General features: G+C 35.3%; 2 protein-coding genes across 3 annotated transcripts in view; one reads left to right on the top strand and one right to left on the bottom strand.

Moving 5' to 3' along the window:
• Window positions 1-51: 51 nt before the first annotated feature.
• SAV1 (salvador family WW domain containing protein 1) lies at window positions 52-20442 on the bottom strand. Of its 2 annotated transcripts, none has more exons than XM_010966984.3 (5): window positions 20303-20442; window positions 17502-17945; window positions 9913-10183; window positions 7351-7494; window positions 52-1480 (listed from the first exon to the last, which is right to left on the bottom strand). In XM_010966984.3, the coding sequence occupies exons 1-5, from the start codon at window positions 20394-20396 to the stop codon at window positions 1279-1281; spliced, it is 1155 nt and encodes a 384-aa protein (XP_010965286.1). In that variant the 5' UTR covers window positions 20397-20442; the 3' UTR covers window positions 52-1278. The 2 variants fall into 2 exon arrangements, with proteins under 2 accessions (XP_010965286.1, XP_074221652.1); XM_074365551.1 differs by having other exon boundaries at window positions 1258-1480; window positions 7316-7494.
• Window positions 19782-22038, top strand: part of LOC141578028 (uncharacterized) — a 48923-nt gene continuing 46666 nt past the window's right edge. Inside the window, exons 1-2 of the mRNA XM_074366580.1 lie at window positions 19782-19940; window positions 20201-21144. Of these exons, the coding sequence (XP_074222681.1) occupies window positions 19782-19940; window positions 20201-21144 (1103 nt within the window). The remainder of the gene's footprint in view (window positions 19941-20200; window positions 21145-22038) is intronic.

Below are 22038 nucleotides of genomic sequence, written 5' to 3'. Positions count from 1 at the left end.
AAAACAGTATTTATAGCACTATGCATAAAACATGGACTCAAACACAACACATTTAGTTTCCACAAAAATATATTTAATAAGCTTGTTATATAAAATCAAACATGTAACATTTTCAACATTTTACCAATAATTCAAACTCAATGGTATCTAACTGGGAGTGCTTTGTATTTTGGAAGGTTACCTAAACTAAAAATTTATTTACATATTTACAACACATCTAAATATAACTGAATAGCTATTTCAATAAGTGTTGAAATTCACAGAATTCTAGAGATTTATAGGCTAGACGTGCCATAAATTTCCTGCAATCAAATATACTGTGCTAATTATGAACAATGTCTTAGTAACTATTAAGCCAAAAGGAAAAAAACTGGAAGGGAAATACTGGGTTTTAAAGTTCTGTGACAAACTCTTAGAAGATAAAAGATATGTAAGATCAATTTAATGACCAAGATTTCTTAATGAATCCCTGATTGTCATTTTTGGCAGCTCAATCCAGTCTGTTAGGATGGCAACGTGCTATGCTGTTGGGAACCCTCCGCTGTCTCATCAGAACCATGCTACTAAATGCCATAAGAGCCCTGGCCCACAGTGAGGAAGTAATGTTAGCAACTTTTGAGTGCTGTACATAACTTTCCCACACAGGCTAAGGCCTTATGCCTAAATTTATTCCTGAAAGATTACAGGCCCTTCACCCTTTCATACCAAAAAATACTTTTCTCAACATGTTTTAAAAGGGTTCTTTACATTTGGAGGGGGGAAGAACCCCACACATTATATATAAAAATTTATCACAATAAAGGTCCCAAATACCATCTTATGTTTTGAACTACACGATGGTAGTATTTAAACCATCCAATTTCAGACAGTATTCCACACTAAAGCAGTAAACATCTTTTTTTAAATACTGCATAGATTATCTCTCTGTTTTTTAAAGAAAGGTACTGCTACTGGAAGAGTTTACCAACTGATCACTTCCCATTTAGTATCTGGTTAAATGACATTTCTTGCTGCATTTGTCTCCATCGAGAATATTCAAAGTAGTTTCCAAACATACAGCATTTAGAAATGTTTGCCATGCTGGCTCTTAAAATGATAAACTCATTTTTTTCTCAATAAAAGAATATTTTTAAAAATAAAATATATGTAAAATTAGAATTTTATAATTTCAAAAAAGCAAGCTGCCTTTATTAACCAAAGTACTTGTTTGCAGTTTTTCATCTGTGAAGATATTTTAAAGCCCTTATAAAACTTAAATTTTATTTTTAAAAATTTAACTTAAAAATTCTTGCCATGTTGCTGAGCATACCACTGCTGTCTCTGCTTGCGATTTTCCAACTCTGTGAGAAGAGCCTGTCTGTAGGCTTCATACATTTTAACAATCTGTTCCAGTTCTTTCATGAAAAGCAACTTTAGCATTCCCTGGTATGTATCCAGGTCAGCCAGCTGGAAGAGTTCCCACTTCAGAATGTGGTCATATCTGTTTTAAAACACAATCAGACATATGTTCACAACACATACATAAATATGAACTTATAGCAATAAACTGGTCTATTTTTATAAATATGAATTTTATTATAACTAAGTAAACTATAAACTGTAATTAAAAATAACTGAGCTATTAACTGCTAGTTAAATACACTATTTTTTAGGGAGAGAAGAAAACTGCTAATGTTACTTCATTTCAATTTAAGTTAAAAAAATACCCATTTCTGTTCATCTTAAGTATCAGTTATTCTAATATTAACAGGTAGACAATAATGAACACATATTTTAAACCACTGTGGTTCTATAATTTCTGAAGAACACATTTCAAATTATTCGTAAGTTCATCCAAAGTTAACTGTCAGGAACTTAAGAATACTTTAGATGACACTGTTTCTACAAAGAACAATACACAAAAATGGGCAAGATCATTTGTGTCACTAGTGTTGATGAAGCTTTTTGAGGCATGCTGTTCACTACAGCAAACAAGGAAATAAATAGAGGAATGAAAAGGAACCATCATTTGTGGGCTGAATTTTCCTGAGGTTGAGTATACAATATTAAAAACAAACAGAAAAACTCAAGTAGAAAGGGAAGAATAAGCTCTTTTCAAAATGAGAGAATAAGTAGACTGTAGAAGACTCCACAATGTAGGGATGGACTCACGTAAGATTATATTTATAGACATTTCAGAAGGCATTTAATCCTTCTTCAATGGTAAGCAGATCACATACTGACACGGAAGTATGCAACAAACTACTAAAGCAGTAATTTACAATTCACATTGAAAGAGACCTAAAGACAGCACTCTAATCCAATCTTCTCACTTTTTTGATGAAACCTAAAAAGGCTATATACATATCTCTTGCAAAATTGTTTAGTGACTAAAAGATCAGAAAGGCAGAGAACTAATGGACCAAGGTGCAGCAGAGTAATAGTGTTGAATGTTAATAACTACTAAGATTAGAGAAAGAAAACTAGAACTAGAGCAAGGCATATACTTATATAATTTTAAAGCTATACTTCTCAAATCATATTACGGAGCAGACATAATAGGAAGACCTTTCATTGTAAACTCCAGTAAATTTATTCTTTTTTTAAGATACATGTAATATTTTATTTTATTTTACATTTTTTTATTGAGTTCTAGTCATTTTACAATGTTGTGTCAAATTCCAGTGTAGAGCACAATTTTTCAGTTACACATGAACATACATATATTCATTGTCACATTTATTTTTCGCTGTGAGCTACCACAAGATCTTGTATATATATTTCCCTGTGCTATACAGTATACGGTAAATTTATTCTTAATAATCATTTATAACATTTCCTACCCAATGATCCTTTGCTTGGTAATTCATTTAATGTCTTACCTGCCTCCTTAGCGCAGTAGGCAGCGTGTCAGTCTCATTTGCATTTACTGTCTTATTCCAAAATCATCTTTTTTTAAAAAGGTTTTATTTTTAATAAAAAGAAACAGTACACAAATACAGAGAAGCCAGTATGAGCCACATACTGTGCCTGGCACGTCCACATATATTCCTGTACAACTTGGGTATGTGTACCAGGAATATCAGAAGCATGTTACATAAAATCACAAGGTAAACATATTTCGTTGGATCCCAAATTTACCAATTTAATGAGCATTGCAAATTTACTAACAGATATACTTGGTAGAAAGCTTTATATTCTCTTTAGTTGTTAACTCCAACTACTTGCCAACATAAATTGGAGAAATATTACCAGAAATACTTAATAAGCCTCTATGAAGCCTCTATGAAGAAACAGTTGCAAGGTGTTTCCTAGAAACTCTGCCCTTCATGTACCTTAAAATTTTACTTGTTTGAAACAAATTCATAATTCCTAACAAAAAACTTTAATCTTTCTGAGTCTGAATTTCATAGCTAAGGGACATTTCAGCAATGTCTACTGATTCAAGTTGCTTAAATTTATGCCAGGTGAACTGTAAGAACATTAAAGCTTATGTATCATCTATATACTTTCTAGCAAGGAAAAAGGAGAAAAATAAATATAGTAATATTAGTAAATGTCACACCTGTCTTTAAGACATGAGTATCATTCTATATAAGCATTCAAGTTTTTTTTAAAAAGGAAAAAAAAAAGCTTCAGACAGTTTTCTGACTCCCAATCACAGCATTTAGCATTAAGAATAGGATTTTGGGTAGAAGTAACAAAATCAGAGTAATTAGTAAAAATACTTTGAGAAGAAGAAAAAGCATTCTGGGGGTAGGTACAGCTCAGTCGTGGAGCCCATGCTTAGCATGCATGAGGTCCTGGGTTCAATCCTCAGTACCTCCATTAAAAAAAAAAAAACACCATTTAAAAGAAAGAAGAAAAAGCATTCTAAAGAAGAGCACAGACGAGAAAAGTATGCCATGAGCCAATTTCCATTCCAAATTCTTGCCCCTGCAGTTTCTATATAGTTACTGCCTTCTGCCTATGCCTGCCTTTTTTTTTTTTTTTTACGAGAAGTATGTCATTCTCATTTTTCTCTTCTTAAGGAGTCAAATAATCTGCTTCAGTTTAACTTTTAGTCACTATACTCTAAATATACAGGGAAATCATTCAGAAAATAGGCTATAAACTACTCCAGTAACCTTTTCTTATAGTATCTCTTTTACTGTTTTTCCTAGGGTAGTATTCAAACAGTACTTGTAAATAACCCATATAAGCAAACAGCAATTGCTGTAATGCTACCAAAAATCATGTTCACACTCCAGTGGATGCTACCTTCAGGAGCCAAAAGTGCTGCTATTCCCAGCCCCGGGTATCATAACATAGCCCAAGTTCCTTGTGCCTGCCTTATGTAAAAGCATGCCCACTCTTCCTTTCCTCCTACAGCCAGAAGTGAGTCAATGGTGATAACACAGGATCACCAAGACACAGGAATAAAATAGAGTCAGTACCACAATGCTATTGGGGACTGGTGTTGGTGGCGGGGGCGGGGGGGGGGGGGGAGGGTGAGGAATACTGGAAAGTAAATAGTTCCTAATGGTCTTTTTCCTGTTAAAGATTAAATCTTACAATTTTATCCTATAGTTCAGTTTGACTAAAGTTATATGATATATTAGGCTCTGTGAGCAAACTTAGAGCTATAACTTTACTAAAATTAATAAATAAAAATTTAGAATATTATCTGTTCTAAGGTAGTTCTGGAAGTATATGCAAAAATTATTTTGGTTAAGTTACTGCTAGAGATAGAATCAAAGCATTTTAGGAAGTTAGAAGATATTGACTGTTTATTAAACAAAAGGAAGAAACAAGCTAGTTTTTTGGCTAAAATCTCTTTTTTCTCCATTATCTAATTCACAGATAACAGCTCACCTTTCATTGACAGAACAATATTAATCATTTCCATCCTCTTTAGAGACAAAGATTTAGGATCAGCTAAAAAGTATCAGGTTTTAGACCTCTTGTTTTAAGCAGTAAAGAAGTACTTGCTCTCTTCTTACTGGCCCATTCTGGGAGAGTTCTGATCTATTTGAAAAAAAACTTAAGTTGCTAGTTTCCTGAAGTTTTATAGCTAGCTCATAGAACCAGAGTGGAAAGGGACTATAATCTTTGGGAATCATTTCTTTTCATAAGAAGCAAAGAATTCCATTTAAGTACTATCTTTTTCCCCAAAAAGGAAAGCTTTTTATGTTATTTCTTTCTAACAATGGTCATAAAATAGAAATAACATAAAGTGGAAAGAATAACCCTCCTCAATCTTATCAACTCCCTAAAATAACAAAGGTTAACAGTTAAGCACATATTCTTCCAGACTTAAAGAAAATATAAATACATGCACATATTATATATGACTTAGGATCAGCATATGAAACAAAGGCTATACACAGTAGTAGGTCAAGTGGTATCAGGAATGAGAGAAGAGGAAAAAAGGAGAAGTCCATCTGCTATCATTCCTCATCCCATTCCTATACTATATGGGTATTATCAGATACAGAGGCTTCTGTAGGTTAGCTCAAATACCAAACTGTGCTTAATTTCTATGGATAAATGTGTTATGTAATTTCAAATAAACTAAAACCAAACTTTTGACAAGCACTGTTTATACCAGGGAATAATATCTATAATTAAAACCTTTGAAAAAAATTACACTGACAAGGCTTAAATTTGACTCAGGAAAAAAAAAACTGATGCTTTGAGACCACAACCCTCAAATATCATCTTCTCTCACTGCATCAGGCCACAACTATGAATTTACAGACTGAGAAGATCAGAGGGAATGTAAGAGGATATTTATGCTGGCTAAAAATTAACAAATAATTCACAGTAAATGACCAATAATGTTATGAGATTTAAATATTTCATTCTAAATTCACTGTACAATCATCTTAAACTTTCTAAAACTCTTCTTCAGGCTATTTTATGCTGATAATTTTGGGTATTGAAATACAAAAGGAATATTAAGACTAAGGCTACAAAGTTTCAGCTTATATAGTTGTTAATAGTACTATACATGCAACTATTATGTATAAAATGCCTAGCAAAGTGCCAGGAATTTAATAGATACTCAGTTAGTGATTATTATTATTAAATAAGAAAGTAGTAATGACAAAGGTTAACGGCATGAACTTTGAAGTTAGAGGTGAAAGTTTAAAATCTACCATTTTAAAATCAACACGCAATAGTTGTGTGATCTTAGCAGAGACAAAGCTTTTTTCACCTGTAAAATAGGTTTGGGGAAGAGTATATGAGATAACACACCTAAAAGTTGAGCATAGGAAGCACTGGATTATCAATAACTATTTGCTTTCAAACACCCCCTTTTCTGAAATCACAGCACTTTGTATTACTACTGTCACTAATCCTTATCACATTGGGTTATTGATCTGAGTAACTACTTCTGTTTCCCAGAAAAGAGAAGCTCTCTGAGGCAAATTTCATTTATTCATGATTACATTCTAAGAACAGTGCATACTATGGCACCCAATAAATATTCTCAATGAGCCTAGCACACTCATCAGCATCTTTAAAAACTAACCCATGTATTTTTCTCTTTAGTGCAGTCTTCCTTGCTCACTCATATTAATAAGAAACCATTACTGAGGACTTACCCAAATCAGCCACTGTGCCATTTGCTTTAAAATGAATGGTCACTTTGAAGCCTCACCATACTGAGTAAGGGAGGTTAGATTATTATCCCCTGTGTTTCAGTAGAGGAAAAACACTTAGAACGAAGTTCAAGAACTTACCCAATGTCATTCAGTAAGTAGGTGACGGAGACAGAAATCATACTCAGTTTCCTTCCTGAGTGACCTTAACCACAATTCTGTATCTTTACCCCCCCAAATAATAACAATCACTTACTAAGCTCTCTCAGTGGGCAAGACAACCTCAAAAGTAGGTATTATTACTATATCCAATTTTCATAAGACAAAACTATAGATTAAGCACCCTGCCGAGGGTAACACAGCTGAAGTGTCAGTAACCACAGATCACCTCATCCCAGAACTTGCGCACATACTATTTCCTTAACACCCTTGTGTCCTGCTTTGTTTCACCTCTGTGCCTAGGACTTACTTGGGTCCTTTCTTTTATCACACAAGGTATTGTATCACTTATTTACAAGTTATTGAGAATGTACGTCCTTTACCGTATCCCTATAATAGCACAGGTCTGCACACAAAGAAAGTAGAGATTCAATAAACGTAGAACTTCTATTTCTAATCAATGACTTTCAAACTTTATAAGCTGTAATATCCTTTCTTTAAATATTATTTAAAAGCCAAATATTATTAAGAGAAAAAACATCATGCTGTGGGGGTTAAGCAGCCCAGACTCCATTCAGCCCTCCACTCACCCTTCAACAAAGCTTTGTGCTGTAAATTCACTTACTTCACAGGGGCTCGAGCATAAACCTGAAGCCAGTCAGGAATTTCTGCAGTATGATATGGATTTGCAGGTACCAGAAGGGACTGATTTCTTTCAGTTTGCTGTGGCTGGTATGTGACAGGAGGAGGTTGATCATACCGAGGTACACTAAAAAGAAAGAATCAACATTCCTTAGCATAAAGGCCCTAAATCAAACAAGAAACTATAAGAACAACAACATTTAAGCATTTTTTAATGTGCCTCTTGCCCAAACTTCTACTACCTAAAAAATGTAGATATGCCTTTTTTTTTTTAACCATACTATAGAGGAAGTAAAATTCACCTTCTCTTGGAAACTTGTAGGTCATTAGTGATGGATATAAAACCAACCCTAAACCTTAACATATTCTATAAAAAAAAAAGTCAGAATTAAGTTACAATCTTTATATAGAAGCTTAAAACTAGAATCATAAATTTCAGTAATAATTAGTAATTAGCTGCAAATTTTTCTACCTCCTTTAGGCTGAAAAAGGGGTTTGGAATAGGTACTACAGTAGGATGAGTACTGTGTTTGAAATACCCACTGTACTATTATTTCCTTTCTGCTTTTACCACCTAAAGACAGCATATGGGAGTCAGAGCTGATTAGAATCTGTTTTAAATGAGAAACTTAAAAAAAAAAAACATGCTTTTAATTAATTCTAATGGCCTGTATATGCTGAGGGAAGGAGAGAGCAGCAAGCTGGTGTGGAGGCTATTATATGGGAAAATGCTAAAGGAAAGCACTGAACCACTGGAAGGTTAAAGACTGAATTCTGAGAGACCATAATGGCCTATTCCAGACTTGGAGACAAACTGGAAGAGCCTGCCTCCAAACATAAATATTTATGTGTATATCAGAAAAGGTCATTTCAATACTAAACTAGGACTAAAGTTAAATGTTGGATTAGACTGTGGCTAGCAATTTAAAGATCAATGTGCAAATGGCACTAAATTTTATCTTCAACTCAGCAAAGTGAAATATTCCTTGACAGTACAGCTGGGAGGTAGGAAAGAACTGAGGTTTGAAGTCAGATATACTTAGGGGGTTGGGGGGTTTAATCTTAGTTTGGCCACTTACAAATTGTATGAATATAGGCGAAACTGCTTCACTTCTCTAAGCCTCAGTCTCCTTATTTGTAAAACTTGAATAAATTCATACCAAAGATGACTGTCAAGGATTAAATGACCTAATATATGTCAAGAGTTCTGTATAAAGATTAGCATAATATAGACAATCAAATAGCTATTTATTAATACTACCTATCTGAGGTTAAGGAAGGTGTTTATTCTTTCCTTTTTTAAAAGTCTACACAGTTATGGAGAGAAGCAAATTAACTAATTGTGAAAATGCTTTGTAAACTATAAAAATTCTGTAATAATATAAGATTAACGATGATAAGAAAACTAAGCTCAATATACACTCTCAAATTTAGTTCTACAAACCAGAAAGCCTCTGCCACCCAGTGATAGCAAACTATAACTGCATTTCTTTTCTTCTCTTTTTTTGCATTTCTATCATTTATTCATTCAACAAACATCTATCTGTGTGCTTGTCTCTGTGCTGGGTGCTGGGGACACAGCAGGAATAAGTGGCCCTTGGGTGGGGATTGTGATCAGGTGGGAGGGAAGCTATAAATTATCTCCATGTTCCAGGCCTAAAAATAGAAGCCAGGGACAGCAGCAGCCTGCTTGAGATGGTAAGGAGAGTATGCAAAGGGGCTAGAGCCCAACACAGGCAGAGTGGGTGATTTGGTTCTTCTGAAGGGATGAAAAATTTAGTTGTTCAATAAACACTGAGTGCCACTACATGGAATCACTGTAAAAAACTGCTTTTCAAAGTTGAATAAATAAATCCAAATATGTAAAATGATTAAAACAGCACAATGACAAAGTTTAGTTTTCTGGGTGATATTAAAATTATTTTCATAATGATTTTAATGGTTCTAAATAATGCACATCTGCTATAATCAAATATCTGTATGATGTGAGATGATACGAAGCAACACCTATCAACATGCTGATGATACCCTACCCATTTTTAATCTTATGTCTCAGTTCTTGAGAACTCAAATGCAGTAAACTGGAAACATTTGCAATTTCATTACTAGACTAACACTAACTTTTTATGTACTTTGAAATCCAGTGTGTATTTTACATGTATAACACATCTCAATTTGGATTAATCACATTTCAAGGGCTCTATAGCTATATGTGACAACTGGCTATAAAATTCCTAGGGCTCAAAGTCTGGCTATAAATGAGATGTAATGATAAGCCCAGCATCAATCAGAATAGTCCAAAAGATCACTGGCTGCATTTATCAAAAGATCTGAGATGTTCTGTGCAGTTCCAATTTTCACTTTCTTGCCTGGCAATAGTAGGAAACAACATAAAATATTTATAAATTGAATAAAAACAGCAAGATGTTACAATGCAAAAATATATTCTGATACATGAGAAGGCAGGTCTGTTATTTTTTTATGAGTTCAAAATCTATCATTAGATAATCTCAAAACAAAAAGTTAAAATAAATTGATACTCTACCTAGGGGCACAGGGATGCCTATATTGAGCCTTCTTATTTGTGTGATCTACATAATAGGTTCCAAATTCTGATGACTCAACTCGCTCCCATCCAGGAGGAAGTCCTTCTCGCTCAAGAGGATGGCTCCAGTGAGTTGTATTTGTGTTGTGATCTATATAATATTTTCTCCCTCTCATTGTCCAGTCCACAGACCAGCCAAGAGGAAGGGGTAAATCTTCAGAACCATGGTTAGTTAAATTTCCTAAAGATGTAGCAGCAACTCTCCCAATACCTGAGAAGGAAAAGAGAAGAAATAAAACAATTATTCACAGCTAAAAAATATGCCATCTGAGAAAGTTATAAAAGTAATTCCCAAATATACTCTTCTGTTAAAAGTCACAATTTTATCATTAAAAATAAAAATTTTCACAAAACTAGCCAGTATTAACTATTACTTAATTACAGAAGAAGGGAGGAACTAGACTTCCTCTTTGATAGTGGCACAATTTACAATAGCCAATACATGGAAGCAACCCAAGTGCTCACAAATAGATGACTGGCTAAAGAAGATGTGGTGTGTGTATATGTTTGTATACACACACACACACACCCCGAAATATTACTCAGCCATAAAAAAAAAGAATGAAATATTGCCATTTGGAGCAACATGGATGAACCTAGAGACTATTATGCTTAGTGAAATAAGTCAGAGAAAGACAAATACTATATGATATCATTTATCTGGGGAATCTAAAAAATAATACAAAACAATCTATATATGAAACAGAAACAGACTTATGACATAGAAAACAAACTTATGGCTACCAAAAGGGGAGAAGAAGGACAAAGTAAGAGTATGAGATTAACAGACAGACACAAATTATTATACATAAAATAGATAGGCAACATGGATTTACTGTAAGCACAGGGAATTATAACCAATATCTTATAATAACCTATAATGAAATATAATCTGCACAAAACCCAAATCACTATGCTGTACACCTGAAACTTATACAATATTGTAAATCAATTATAGTTCAATAAAAAAAAAAGGAAGGAGAGATATAGCTAAGCTGGTAGAGTGCATGCTTAGCATGCATGAGATCCTGGGTTCAATCCCCAGTACCTCCAAAAAATAAATAAATAAATAAACCTAATTACCCCCCTCCACACACACACACAATCTTAAAAAAAAGTATATATATATGTTCATACATACATGAATCACTTTGCTGTATATCTGAAACTAACACTGTAAATTGACTACACTTCAATAAAAAATAAGAATTAAAAATATAAAGTGGACAAGAAAAAATAAACTAAAAAAAGGAAAAAAAATTTTTAAAAAGAAGGTATAATCCCTCAATCTTATTTATTTTTATATATATATACACACACATATATATAAAACTACCAAATGGAACTGGGCTAGAAGAACAATAAGGAAAGAAGTGGAAAAATAAGAACAGAGCACTGTGAAAAATTACATATCCCAAAACACTATCTTGAAATAATTTTTCCTTTTCCCTACACAACCCCCTAACCTCTCTGGCAAAGACAAGAGCCAATTTTAAATAACTAGCTAGAAATATCCAAATTATTCAATAATGTGTAATAAGAACAGCACAACACCAGTTCTATAAGAAAAATTAAAGAGGCAAAAAGGTACAAAACTCATTAAAAAGAACATTCAGAAAAATGTTGTCCCAAAGCAGAGAAAAAAGTGAAATATTCTGCCACTGTCATAAATTAAAAGAGTAAAAAGATTGAAGCAACAACTCCCTGAAGGAAGACCATAAGGAAAAAAATGCAAGAATCCAAAACACAGATGTAAAGACTATAGACATAAAAGGTATGCTCAAGAAAGAAACAACAATGAAGACAAAAACTAGAAGAACACGCAGTGTTTGTTATAGTGGAGAAACCTGGCAAATCTTAACCAATTGCTGAAGGTTAACAGCACCAATAACGTCATATAGAGATCATATATCTCTTTTATAAAGTATGATGAAAACACTTCACCTCTGTGGTATTCTTTTCATAAACCAATAAGCCAAGTCTAATCATAAGAAAAACATCAAAGTCCCAGTTGAGGGACAGTCTACAAAATATCTGACAAGTATTCCTTATAACTGTCAAAGTCATGAAGAATTAAAGACTAAGGAATTGTCATCAACCAAAGAACACTAAGGAGATATGACAACTGAATGCAATGTGGTACTCTGCACTGGATCCTGAAACAGAGAATGAACATTAATGAAATAACTGGTAAAATCTAAATAAAGCTTGGTGTTTAATTTTTTTTTAATCCCTGAGTTCATAAATATACTAAAAATAAAAACTCATTGGTTACCTTTGGAGGTGGCTAGGGTACCAATTCATTATTCTGAAAAAATAATAAATAAAAGGAAAAAGCTAGCATTTATCCTGTCTTACATGAACAATAATTTAAAAAGTAAAGGTCTTCATTATAGAATTTCAACTAATAAATAAATAAACAACAAAATTAGAGTATCACTATTTGCAACACCTAATGAAATACTGGATCTAGCCAATAATCATTAACGGCTTTCAAATCAATAGGTAAAAAGTTGACGGAGAACATCATGATGGATGAATTCGGATGACATCTTATTCCATGATCAATTTTAACATCACAAAAAGAGAAATCAGTCATTATGTGTCTCTGGAACTGATGCAATAGAATGTACGCAACACCACCTATGAAGAACTCTGGCAGAAAAGAAAATGCAAGAAAGAAAACAAAATCATTCTTGCTCAGTACCCTTTAGGAAGAAAGGCATACATTTCTAAAACATACGGTGACTATGAAACAAAACAAAGCTAACAGGCCTTGGCTTCTGTCACCTGCAACTGAACGTTTATTTAATAAGGGTAGCTTAAGCAACTTCAGTACTTAAAGAGAAAATATTTAAACAGAAAAAAAATAAGCCAGTGTGCTAAAGACATGCACATAGTAAAACACTAAAATCACATTGTATAAGCATGCAATGGCTTTATACTTTCTCATACTTTCATCACTAAAAATGTTGTAGTTCTAGCCATAGCGAAGAATAGCAATTTTTTTTTAAATTATAGTCAATTGAATGTACTCAAATTGAGTTATTAATAAGAACCATAACATTTCGGCCTGACAAGAGGTCTGCCTGGGAATACATAAATAGATTTCTAAATGCAGCATTAAAAACAAAAAACTATTACAGTAATTTAAAATTGTACAGGCCTAGGAGTATTAAAGTCTGTGGTAATTTCATTCATCTGCTTAGAAAATTCAAATTTCCATGTACTGAACTTGCCTCAATCTAGAAACACAGGTACTTTTACATTTAAACAATAGTAGGTACCTAACACCAGATTTTAAACCATGGTAAACTTGAAATTCATATTTAGAGCAAACACAAAGACCTCTCTATAAGTGTAAAATCTCTTGTATTCAGCAACTAAACCTTGACAAGTTGATAAGGGAGCCATAAAGTTCACAAAGTTCCAAACAGACTCACTGGCTTTACCAACACCATGTGAGACCATGATTCCTAACCTTTTTAGGCACAGATAAAGTATTACTTTGTCTCTCCACCAAGCTTTCAGTAGATATGCCTCCAAAGAACTTAATCTCATACAACTAGGCAGATATCTACAAAATCTGCACTTACAGACAAGCTCAAAAATTCTAATTTCCTACCGTTGTAGTCGCTGGAGAATAAATGGAATCTGGAACTCCAATGAAGGCTATAAGCTCCAGGGTAACAGACACTAAACATTACAGTACATGTTATAATCGAGATGTTGATAAAGAGATAAAAGTATTTAACCAAGTCAAATGCCTTTTTCCCTCCTCTCCAAAATTTAATTACAAATAAAGTTGTACCCCTAAAGATTATTAACACTTCCTCCAAAGAAGATTCTGGTTCACAAAATACTTATTTATACGTTTCCTGGAATAAACACAACTCCAATATTTTTTTGTAAAGCCTGGAACATTTTAATTTGATTTTTATAACTTGACTTCTTTAGCTGTCTTTAAAAATGAGTTACAAGTTTGTTACTTAAAATTGTACAGAACTAAATTATTAGGACAAACAAAGGAATTCAATTTGCCTTTAGTATTCCAACTAAAGATTTCCTGTTAGCAGCAGAATTCCTTCCTTTGGCACATACAGTAAGTGCCTGACTGGTATGTAGGCCAAAATGTTAAAGGTCAAATTTCACAGCTAAATGTAGAACTTGCTAGGCCCTAAGAACTTTTAAGATATTATACAACTTTTTTTGTACTTCTGCCAAATACAATGAGATGAAATTAACCCTAGAGATAGGGTATTTCCTAAAAGTCTAACTAATAACTAATTAGCAGGAATACTACTCTCAAATCATACAAAAACTATTTTCTTCCATACTTTTTTATTCTTATTACATTAGTAAGAGCAATCAAAATTTAAACCTCGTGAAAACAGATCTGTCCATAGAACATCCTTACTCTCCCACAAATTTACTTTCTCCTTTCCATTCATTCAATTCCTTAAACTCTCTCCAGCATAAATCTTGAATATATAATAAGTTTCAAACCTTTTCAAGATGAATTCAAGAAATTTCCAGCTATTGTTTCACACTCAGATTTTTTTCCTTTCTGGAAAAAACAGCTGTTAGGCTTTTCTGTTTGGTTAATAATTGGTTGTTAATCCTTTCCTGCCACTTAAGAGACTCCTGCAAAGAAGTACTGTTTTTTTCTGAAAGGTAAAAGCATCCTTACTGCCCTGATATAAATTAATGTTAAGTGAAATTTATCAAGCATCTATCACTGCCATAATAAATGCAAATCTTTTTTTGAATGACATTCTTTAATCTGAGTAAGTATCCAATTAACTTGTATTTTGTTTATTTCTAAATTGTGATTGGAAAAAAAATAAAAAAATAAATTGTGATTGGAAAGTTGTTTAAAAATGTGTCATTAAAATTACAAAAACTACGTTAGATTGCATAAGTAGGTTCCCAAGAGAGGATCAGTAGAAATTCAGTTTTTACAGCATTTCCTCCATGATATTTTGCAAATCAGAATTTTAAAACAAGATTTTAACTTGGTATCATTAATTCTTCATACTTCAAGCATGAAAGTGTCATGAGCTATCAGTGATGTTTGCAACATAAATATACATGGGAAAGGAAGTGTGAAGAACAACAATCTGTATTAACAGCAGATTGTTATAAGCTATCCCTCAGCTACCAAAAGTGTCTTAAGACTCCAGACTTGAAATCTGTGGATCCATTCACTTATTCAACCATTTTTTTAGGAGCACCTCCTACACAGCCAGGGGCTTTGCTAATCTTATCTGATTCTTCTCTTTCCCTCATCCCTCAATCCCCAATGGGGTGAAGGCCCATCAAGGCAGATGTGTCCCACTTCTCCCCTTTCCAAATGTCCCCAGTCTAGGTCAGGTCCTCATTAACATTTAAAATATTAACCACTAAATGGTGCAAGAAAATTATGGATAATTGACACTACTCATAAACAGTATATAACATTAAGAACTCATTCAAGTAAAAAAGCAGGGATATGAAACTGTATAGAGTATAATCACAATAATGTAAAAAAAAGAGTATCATTGAAAAAGATGAAAGAAATAACTAAATACAAGGAATCTCTATTATAATGAGTACTTTAACTTTTCTGCATTCTGCAAATTTCCTATAATAAGTAGATATTACTCTAAAAATATATAAAAGTGAACTTTATTTTAAAAACTTACTATTTTGATTGGATAGCAAATTATTTCTGAGGTTTAAAACTACACATTAGAAATAGCCAAAATAAACACTGAAGTATGCAACTGTCTAATCCTTTTAATCTAGTTCTTTAAAAACGAAAAAGGCACCCACCTGTTTTCATTACAGCATTTCTATATGCCTACAAAACCGTTCTTCAATGTCCCAATGAGATTTGAATGTCAGCTTTCACAAAGTAAGCTACTCTTGCCAACTATTCCACACTACTCTTCAATTTTCAAAACTTCAGTGATTTATTTCCTCCCAAAACTGTAATTAAGTCTCATTTTTCCTTCAAAAGTATCATAGATTTGCCCTTTCTCTCCTCTACCACTGATACCTGCAGTCCCCTTTTTCTCTAGTAATCTATCCTAAGTACAACTAGTAAACTAATCTTTAAATACTGCTTTCATAAAATGAAATTCTTGTCCTTTTGAAATCTGCAATGGCTTCTGCTTGACTCAAGTCTAAATCCTACAGCCTGCTGGAGCACCACTAATCTCCATTCCACCTTACAACTTATATCTTCTAACTAGGTAGAACTACACAGTTCCTTGGATTTATGTCACGTCTACTGTTTTCACAGGGTTATTCCTGATTTTCCACCTAATGTCCTTCCTATATCCCCTGTTATCTAAAGTCCAAGCTCAAAGCACACAGTTCAGTTCCTACCTTTCCAAGAACCATTCTTTAAGTATTCTAGCCTACCCTGATCTCTCTCTTCTGACTTCCTATTGCACTTACAGTCAGTGCCACAAAGTGTAACAACTAACTGTTCTGTGATCATTTTGTATATATTGGTTTGTTCTCTTAAATACGGTATCAGAAGGCAGATACTAAGAGGGTCAGGGAAAACGTTAGACCCACATAAATGGTTAATACTAAATAAATGAAACGTTTTCTACGCTCAGAACACTCATACTCCAAACTGTTTTGTTTTTTTGGTTTTTTGGTTTTTTTGGTGGAAGGAGGTAATTCTGCTTATTTACTGATTTATTCTTGAGGAGGTACTGGGGATTGAACCCAGGACCTCATGCACGCTAAGCATGTGTTCTACCACTTGAACGTATACCCTCCCCCAACAAACTGTTTTTAAGTCACCTTATTTGCTTCAGTTTATCCAGGGTAACATAGTACTTTAGGAATAATGGAGAATTGTTCATTTCTCCTAGCTCTTCTGTTTCTTGTCCAATTATCCCCAACTAAGCAAATGCAGAAATTAGATTTTATAAATTACATGGAAAATATTTTTGCCCATTCCAAAAAGAAAAACAAAAGGACATGCTTAACACAACAATTAACCATTTGACAAAAATGTCTTTTTGACCAACTAGGGAAATAATTATTTAACTACAAAACAGTTCTGTGAAGAGAAACACAGAAGGTTCTAGCTAAGTATCGATGCAGCTGCCATGGTATTGCCCACCATGCCCCTTCTTCCTATTTGCCTTTCCTTTTGTGGGTTTCAGTCTAGTTTCTCTGAAACCCTAACCTTCCCATTCTACCAAATCTAAACCAAGATTCAGTCTGACTGTAGACATTAAATTCTCAAGGTTTTCAAGGTTCACAGTGTTACACAGTCTACATAGCCTTCAGATAAGTACCAAGTTTTTATAAAATAAGTTGATTAAATGAGTTAATGGACACAAAATTCTTTCCCTCAGTGTAGGTTAATTTGCAAGGTGGTTTAGCAAGTATGGCAAAATGGAGAAGTAGTTCTCTAGGAGTATCTACTGGCTTCCCAAGAAAATTCAGAAAAGAACACCTTTTCAATGAAGTGTTAGTATGTCCAAACACAAAATAATGTAATATTTATAATTTTAACTTACCTGAAGCATGCCTCCCCTGATTCTGTGGCATTCTTTGGAAGACATCATGGTTATATTCATAATATCTATAGTCTTCGTGTGTGCGATCCCCAAGTGGGCGCCTCCTCTGACCATCAAAATAATTATCTGAATAATAATATCGGGAACCAGAATCTCCATTTTCAACAGCAAAACTAACTTCTGTTAAAAATGACTGAGAAGAGCCATATTCCCTAGGGACATCTGCTAGACTCCTGGCAAGATAAGAAGGTGCAGATAATCTATTGCTTTCTCTTCTCATTATTTCATGAGGTGTTCTTTGAATTGGAGTTCTAAGGAAACTCTGGTTTCTTGAAACTATTCCATCTCCAGAAGCTGAAAAGGCATTAGAGCTTGAATCTGGAAGACAGATATCAGTTCGTCTTGGAATTGTCGGACCGTGCCGGATAAATGAAGGCATGAGATCTGTAATGAAAGAATAAAATGATTAGTAAGTAATACACTTTTCAGAAATTGGTCATTTACATCTATCACCCCAAAATGAAAAATTTCAATGGACTTAGGAAAACACAATTTAAATTTTAGGATATTATTTGGGTATTTTAAAATTTAGACTGACATCTTCCCACTCAAATGAATTTATAATTTGTATGAATGTGTTATGTGTAAGCTCTGCCAAAATCAAATATTCTGCATATTACCACATATAATATGAGGAAATGTCAATAAGCTTAGCTATGAAATAAATATTAATGAAATACTCATGAATAAATGTGTAAAAATACTAAACAATCTAACAAATGGATACACAATTTATCGGCATAATTTAACATTACAATTTGTTTTGTTGATTTTACTTCATTTTCAAAATTCCCTAAGTCCTTCTTCAAGCAAACACAATTAAAAAAAAAAAAACAGAACCCAATGCTATTCCCAAACATGCAAAGGTAGACTCCTTTAAAAAGATTTTTTAAATTATCAATCTGGTCTTCCTACTCTTGAAATTATGCAGCACTAGTACAGTAATTAAGAGCTGGAAAAGCTAAAAATTTAAGTATAAAAATTAAAAAATAAAAATGTCTCATTTCAAAGATGCACACAAATGTTGAATCAGTTCAAAAACACACCAAGCCTGAAACTGTGGCTCCTTTCAGAACAATTATAATTCAAAGCAGAAGATAACGGAAGAACAATGGCTTTAAGTAAACAGTACTTCTGAATACAGAACTTAAACAGTTTAGGCATTCCTGGTTAGAAAGCAAATAACTTCAAAACATGAAGAAAACTGGACTTGGAGACCGTTTTACTAGTTCATTAAGTAAACACTTTCAGAGAGCACTCATATTAGTAAGCATCAAAGTTAACTCTAGACAAAAACTTAATATCCCAATAAACAAGGCTCAACATTTGATTTAGAGTGGTGGGAATAGCTCAGTGGCAGAGCGCAGGCTTAGCACGCAGGAGGTCCTGGGTTCAATCCCCAGCAGCTCCACTTAAAAAAACCACCACCACCACACACGTATTTGATGAAACTAAAACAGAAACAAAATACTATATCAAAAGTTATTTGCTTAAAGGTGTGGCAAACATATTTAACGATTTCAAGTAATGTTCAATAAATTTTATTTGCAGCAAACTGTAAGCTATCATAAAATTAGCCAAAATCAAAAGAGAAGGTGCAACTGAAAATTAAACTGTTAAAAAAAAAAGTTTAAAAATCAAGTTCAAGATTACTGGGATACCCATCCGATCTGTTCTGTTCTTTAAGAAAGCACTGCAAATACAAGGATAAATCTGGAAGGTTGATGACGTAGTTACAATGGAAAAACATGCTCTCCCCCCCTTTTTGTGTGATTTTGGACAAACATTACTAGGAACCTCTATGACAAGCTTTCCCAATTACAATATGAGGTAATGCTTAAGTCACAAGGTTACTACGAGCTTCCAAAAAGGAAACTTACACAAAGGGCCCAGCATGCAGTATGAGCACCAAAAAATTAGCTCCTTACCTCACAAGCAAGAATTAAAAATTCAAAAGATTCAGCTGGAAAATTAGAGTCAGAAACTTAAAATGAACAGAAGAAAAGTGCCGGAGTGGGGTAAGAAAAAAAAGCATTCTGTTAAAGTTTTAAAAAACAAACAAACACACTTTTTGGTAATTTCCCGGAAATATGAAAAAACTATTTTGAGTACTCTGCCTTTTTGGAGTCGGGGGGGGGGCGGGGGGTTATTTGAAGCAATTCTCACAAACATAGCCAAATACTTATACTTTTTGCTCTTCTACCCTGAGATCTACGATTGATGAGGCTTTGGGTAGCGGCTACAATAGCGACAATCAGCTTTCACCTCATCCAAGAACATCCAGTAGCTGGGCTAAGGAATTCTACCGAAGAGTTCGCACAACTTCCAGCACCGGCGAGTGACAACCACAATGTTTGCAAACACAAGGCAAATCTCGACGTAACTGGAAGAGGAAAAAGTACGCCCCAGTCTAATCACTTTAGTTCCTATAGCATCAGGGGATCAGCAATTTAAGCGTTTCCTAAAGAGCCTCTTTCTCCCAGTAATCAAAACTAATAAAGGGACGGGGAAGTCTGTGCTTATTTGGGGACAGGGGTGCGGGAGTGGACTAATCTAAGTTTCTTACTCTTTGTCAGCTTTCAAAGAACGAACACCCTTCGGCGTAATGAAATTAAAAAAAAAAAAACAGTATTTCACAGAAACCAAAAGGAGTAAGAAGGCGCGAGGAGCAGCGCTCGCCCGGGTCCCCGCAGCCCGTGGCCGCCCCGGCCAGGTGTGGGCGCGCCCCTCCCGACACTCACTCCGCAGCAGAGGCGACGTCTCCTTCTTCACGTACTTCCCCTGCACCTCGGCCGGCTTGGACACTTCGTTTTTCGTTTTCTTTCGGGACAGCATCCTTGTCCACGAGGCTCCAGGCCACGCCAAGCAGCCTCCCTAGGGCTCCGTGCCAGACGCCGGGTGTCCCGGCCGCCACCTCCGCCGGCGCCGCCGCCTCCTTCCCTCCCGAGCCTTCGCCGCCGCCGCCTCTCCGCAGCCCGGGGTCGCCCACAGAGACTGCCGCATGTTCGGGGCGCTATGCGCGCCGGCCGCCGCTCGATCGCTTGTCAGTTCCTTCCCGGAAGTCTGCCCGCTCCGCGACGTCTCCCCAAGACTCGGAGATGAGAGGCCAGGGACGCCCGGCCAGGGCCATGGTCGGCCGCGGGCCGCCTAGTAACCGCTACTGCCGCCGCCGCCGCCTCCGCCGCCGCCTACGTCCCGTAAACTTTCCCCGCGGCCGCTGGGAATTCTGGGAAACTCGACGCTGCGCGAGCGCCTTCGCCCCTCCCCCTCCCCAGTCCGCGGCGCGGCTCGGGCTGCGGTATGACGGTCTGCGCCCTCAGCTAACGGCCTGGTTCCGCTGTCTTCCCGAGGAACGGCGGCCGCCTTCACTCCCCGTCAGCGAGAGGCAGTCCCGCGGACACGAGAGGACGAAGAACGAAGCCCACCGGACTGAGCCCTGGAGGCCCTCGCGCGCTCCTGCGGTGGAGCCTCCTCTACCCACAGATTTTTCTCTCAGGACCGGGACGGAGCCGGTAACGCCCCCTGAGACAGATGCATTCGCTCCTCGTGCACCAGAGAGGACATCCCTCTTGGAGCGTTTTGGGTTGGTAAATTTAGGTCCGAGATAACGCAGACTGCCCGCAAGCGTTGAAGGAATACCACCCTTAGGCTAGTGCCGCACCCAAAAAATCTAGATGACTCTTAAATTGAAAACTTTAATCCATCCGATACTAATGAAACAAGTATAAATCTGTAGTCTCCTGAGTGACAGGGAGTGTATCTTTCTGATAAAGGAAAAAGCCAAAATGGAGTTTTTACTATGGTTTATTGAAGATAAATTTCATATTAATATATTTTTATTTAATCATCGGTATCCTTGTTATACTTACTAGTCACATTATTTCCTCTTGGAGTTGTCGATGGAAACCATTAATCTGTAATAGGAATAGGAAAGAGTTTTATTTGTGCCAAACGGGGAACTGTAAGCCAGGAAGACAGCCTCTCAGATAACTGAGGAAATGGTCAGTGTAGTTCTGTATCTTGTCAGAACAAAGAACATTAAACAAGTCAGGGATACATTCCTTTAAGATTAAAAAAAAAGAAAAAAATAGATCAGCATAGAATACAGAGTCAGTATGGCCTTGACACCTGGGAAGGGAGTCTTACCATTGAAGGAGTACCAGCATTTCCCAGGAAGGGAGGCATTTAATTTTTATTTCTAACACAAACATTCTTTACTTCTGGTCAGTGAGCCTTTGTCTTTAATAATTAAAGCAGATGTACAATGTATGTTGGCTAGGCCACAAACAGGCTATTTTATTTTATTATTTTTAACACATTTATTGTGGTATAATTCCTGTACAGTACACTGCACATATCTCAGATGTAAAATTTGATGAATTTTGATAGATACATACACGTATGACCAGGCATTTTAGCTAGCATAAAATTAAAGTTAACTCATGTATAATCCAGAATGACTTCCCCATACCTCCAT

The sequence above is a fragment of the Camelus bactrianus genome, chromosome 6 (genome assembly GCF_048773025.1).
Source record: "Camelus bactrianus isolate YW-2024 breed Bactrian camel chromosome 6, ASM4877302v1, whole genome shotgun sequence".
Classification (NCBI taxonomy): domain Eukaryota; kingdom Metazoa; phylum Chordata; class Mammalia; order Artiodactyla; family Camelidae; genus Camelus; species Camelus bactrianus.
Note: the sequence above shows the minus strand (reverse complement) of the source record. Positions and strands in the feature narration are given on the sequence as shown.

Excerpts from the sequence above, each read along its gene's own strand:
- SAV1 (XM_010966984.3), bottom strand. The coding sequence starts at position 20,396 with ATGCTGTCCCGAAAGAAAACGAAAAACGAAGTGTCCAAGCCGGCCGAG. Across the intron at positions 17,946-20,302 it reads GACGTCGCCTCTGCTGCGGA|ATCTCATGCCTTCATTTATC; the intron begins GTGAGTGTCGGG and ends CTTTCATTACAG. Across the intron at positions 1,481-7,350 it reads TATGCTCGAGCCCCTGTGAA|ATATGACCACATTCTGAAGT; the intron begins GTAAGTGAATTT and ends GTTTTAAAACAG.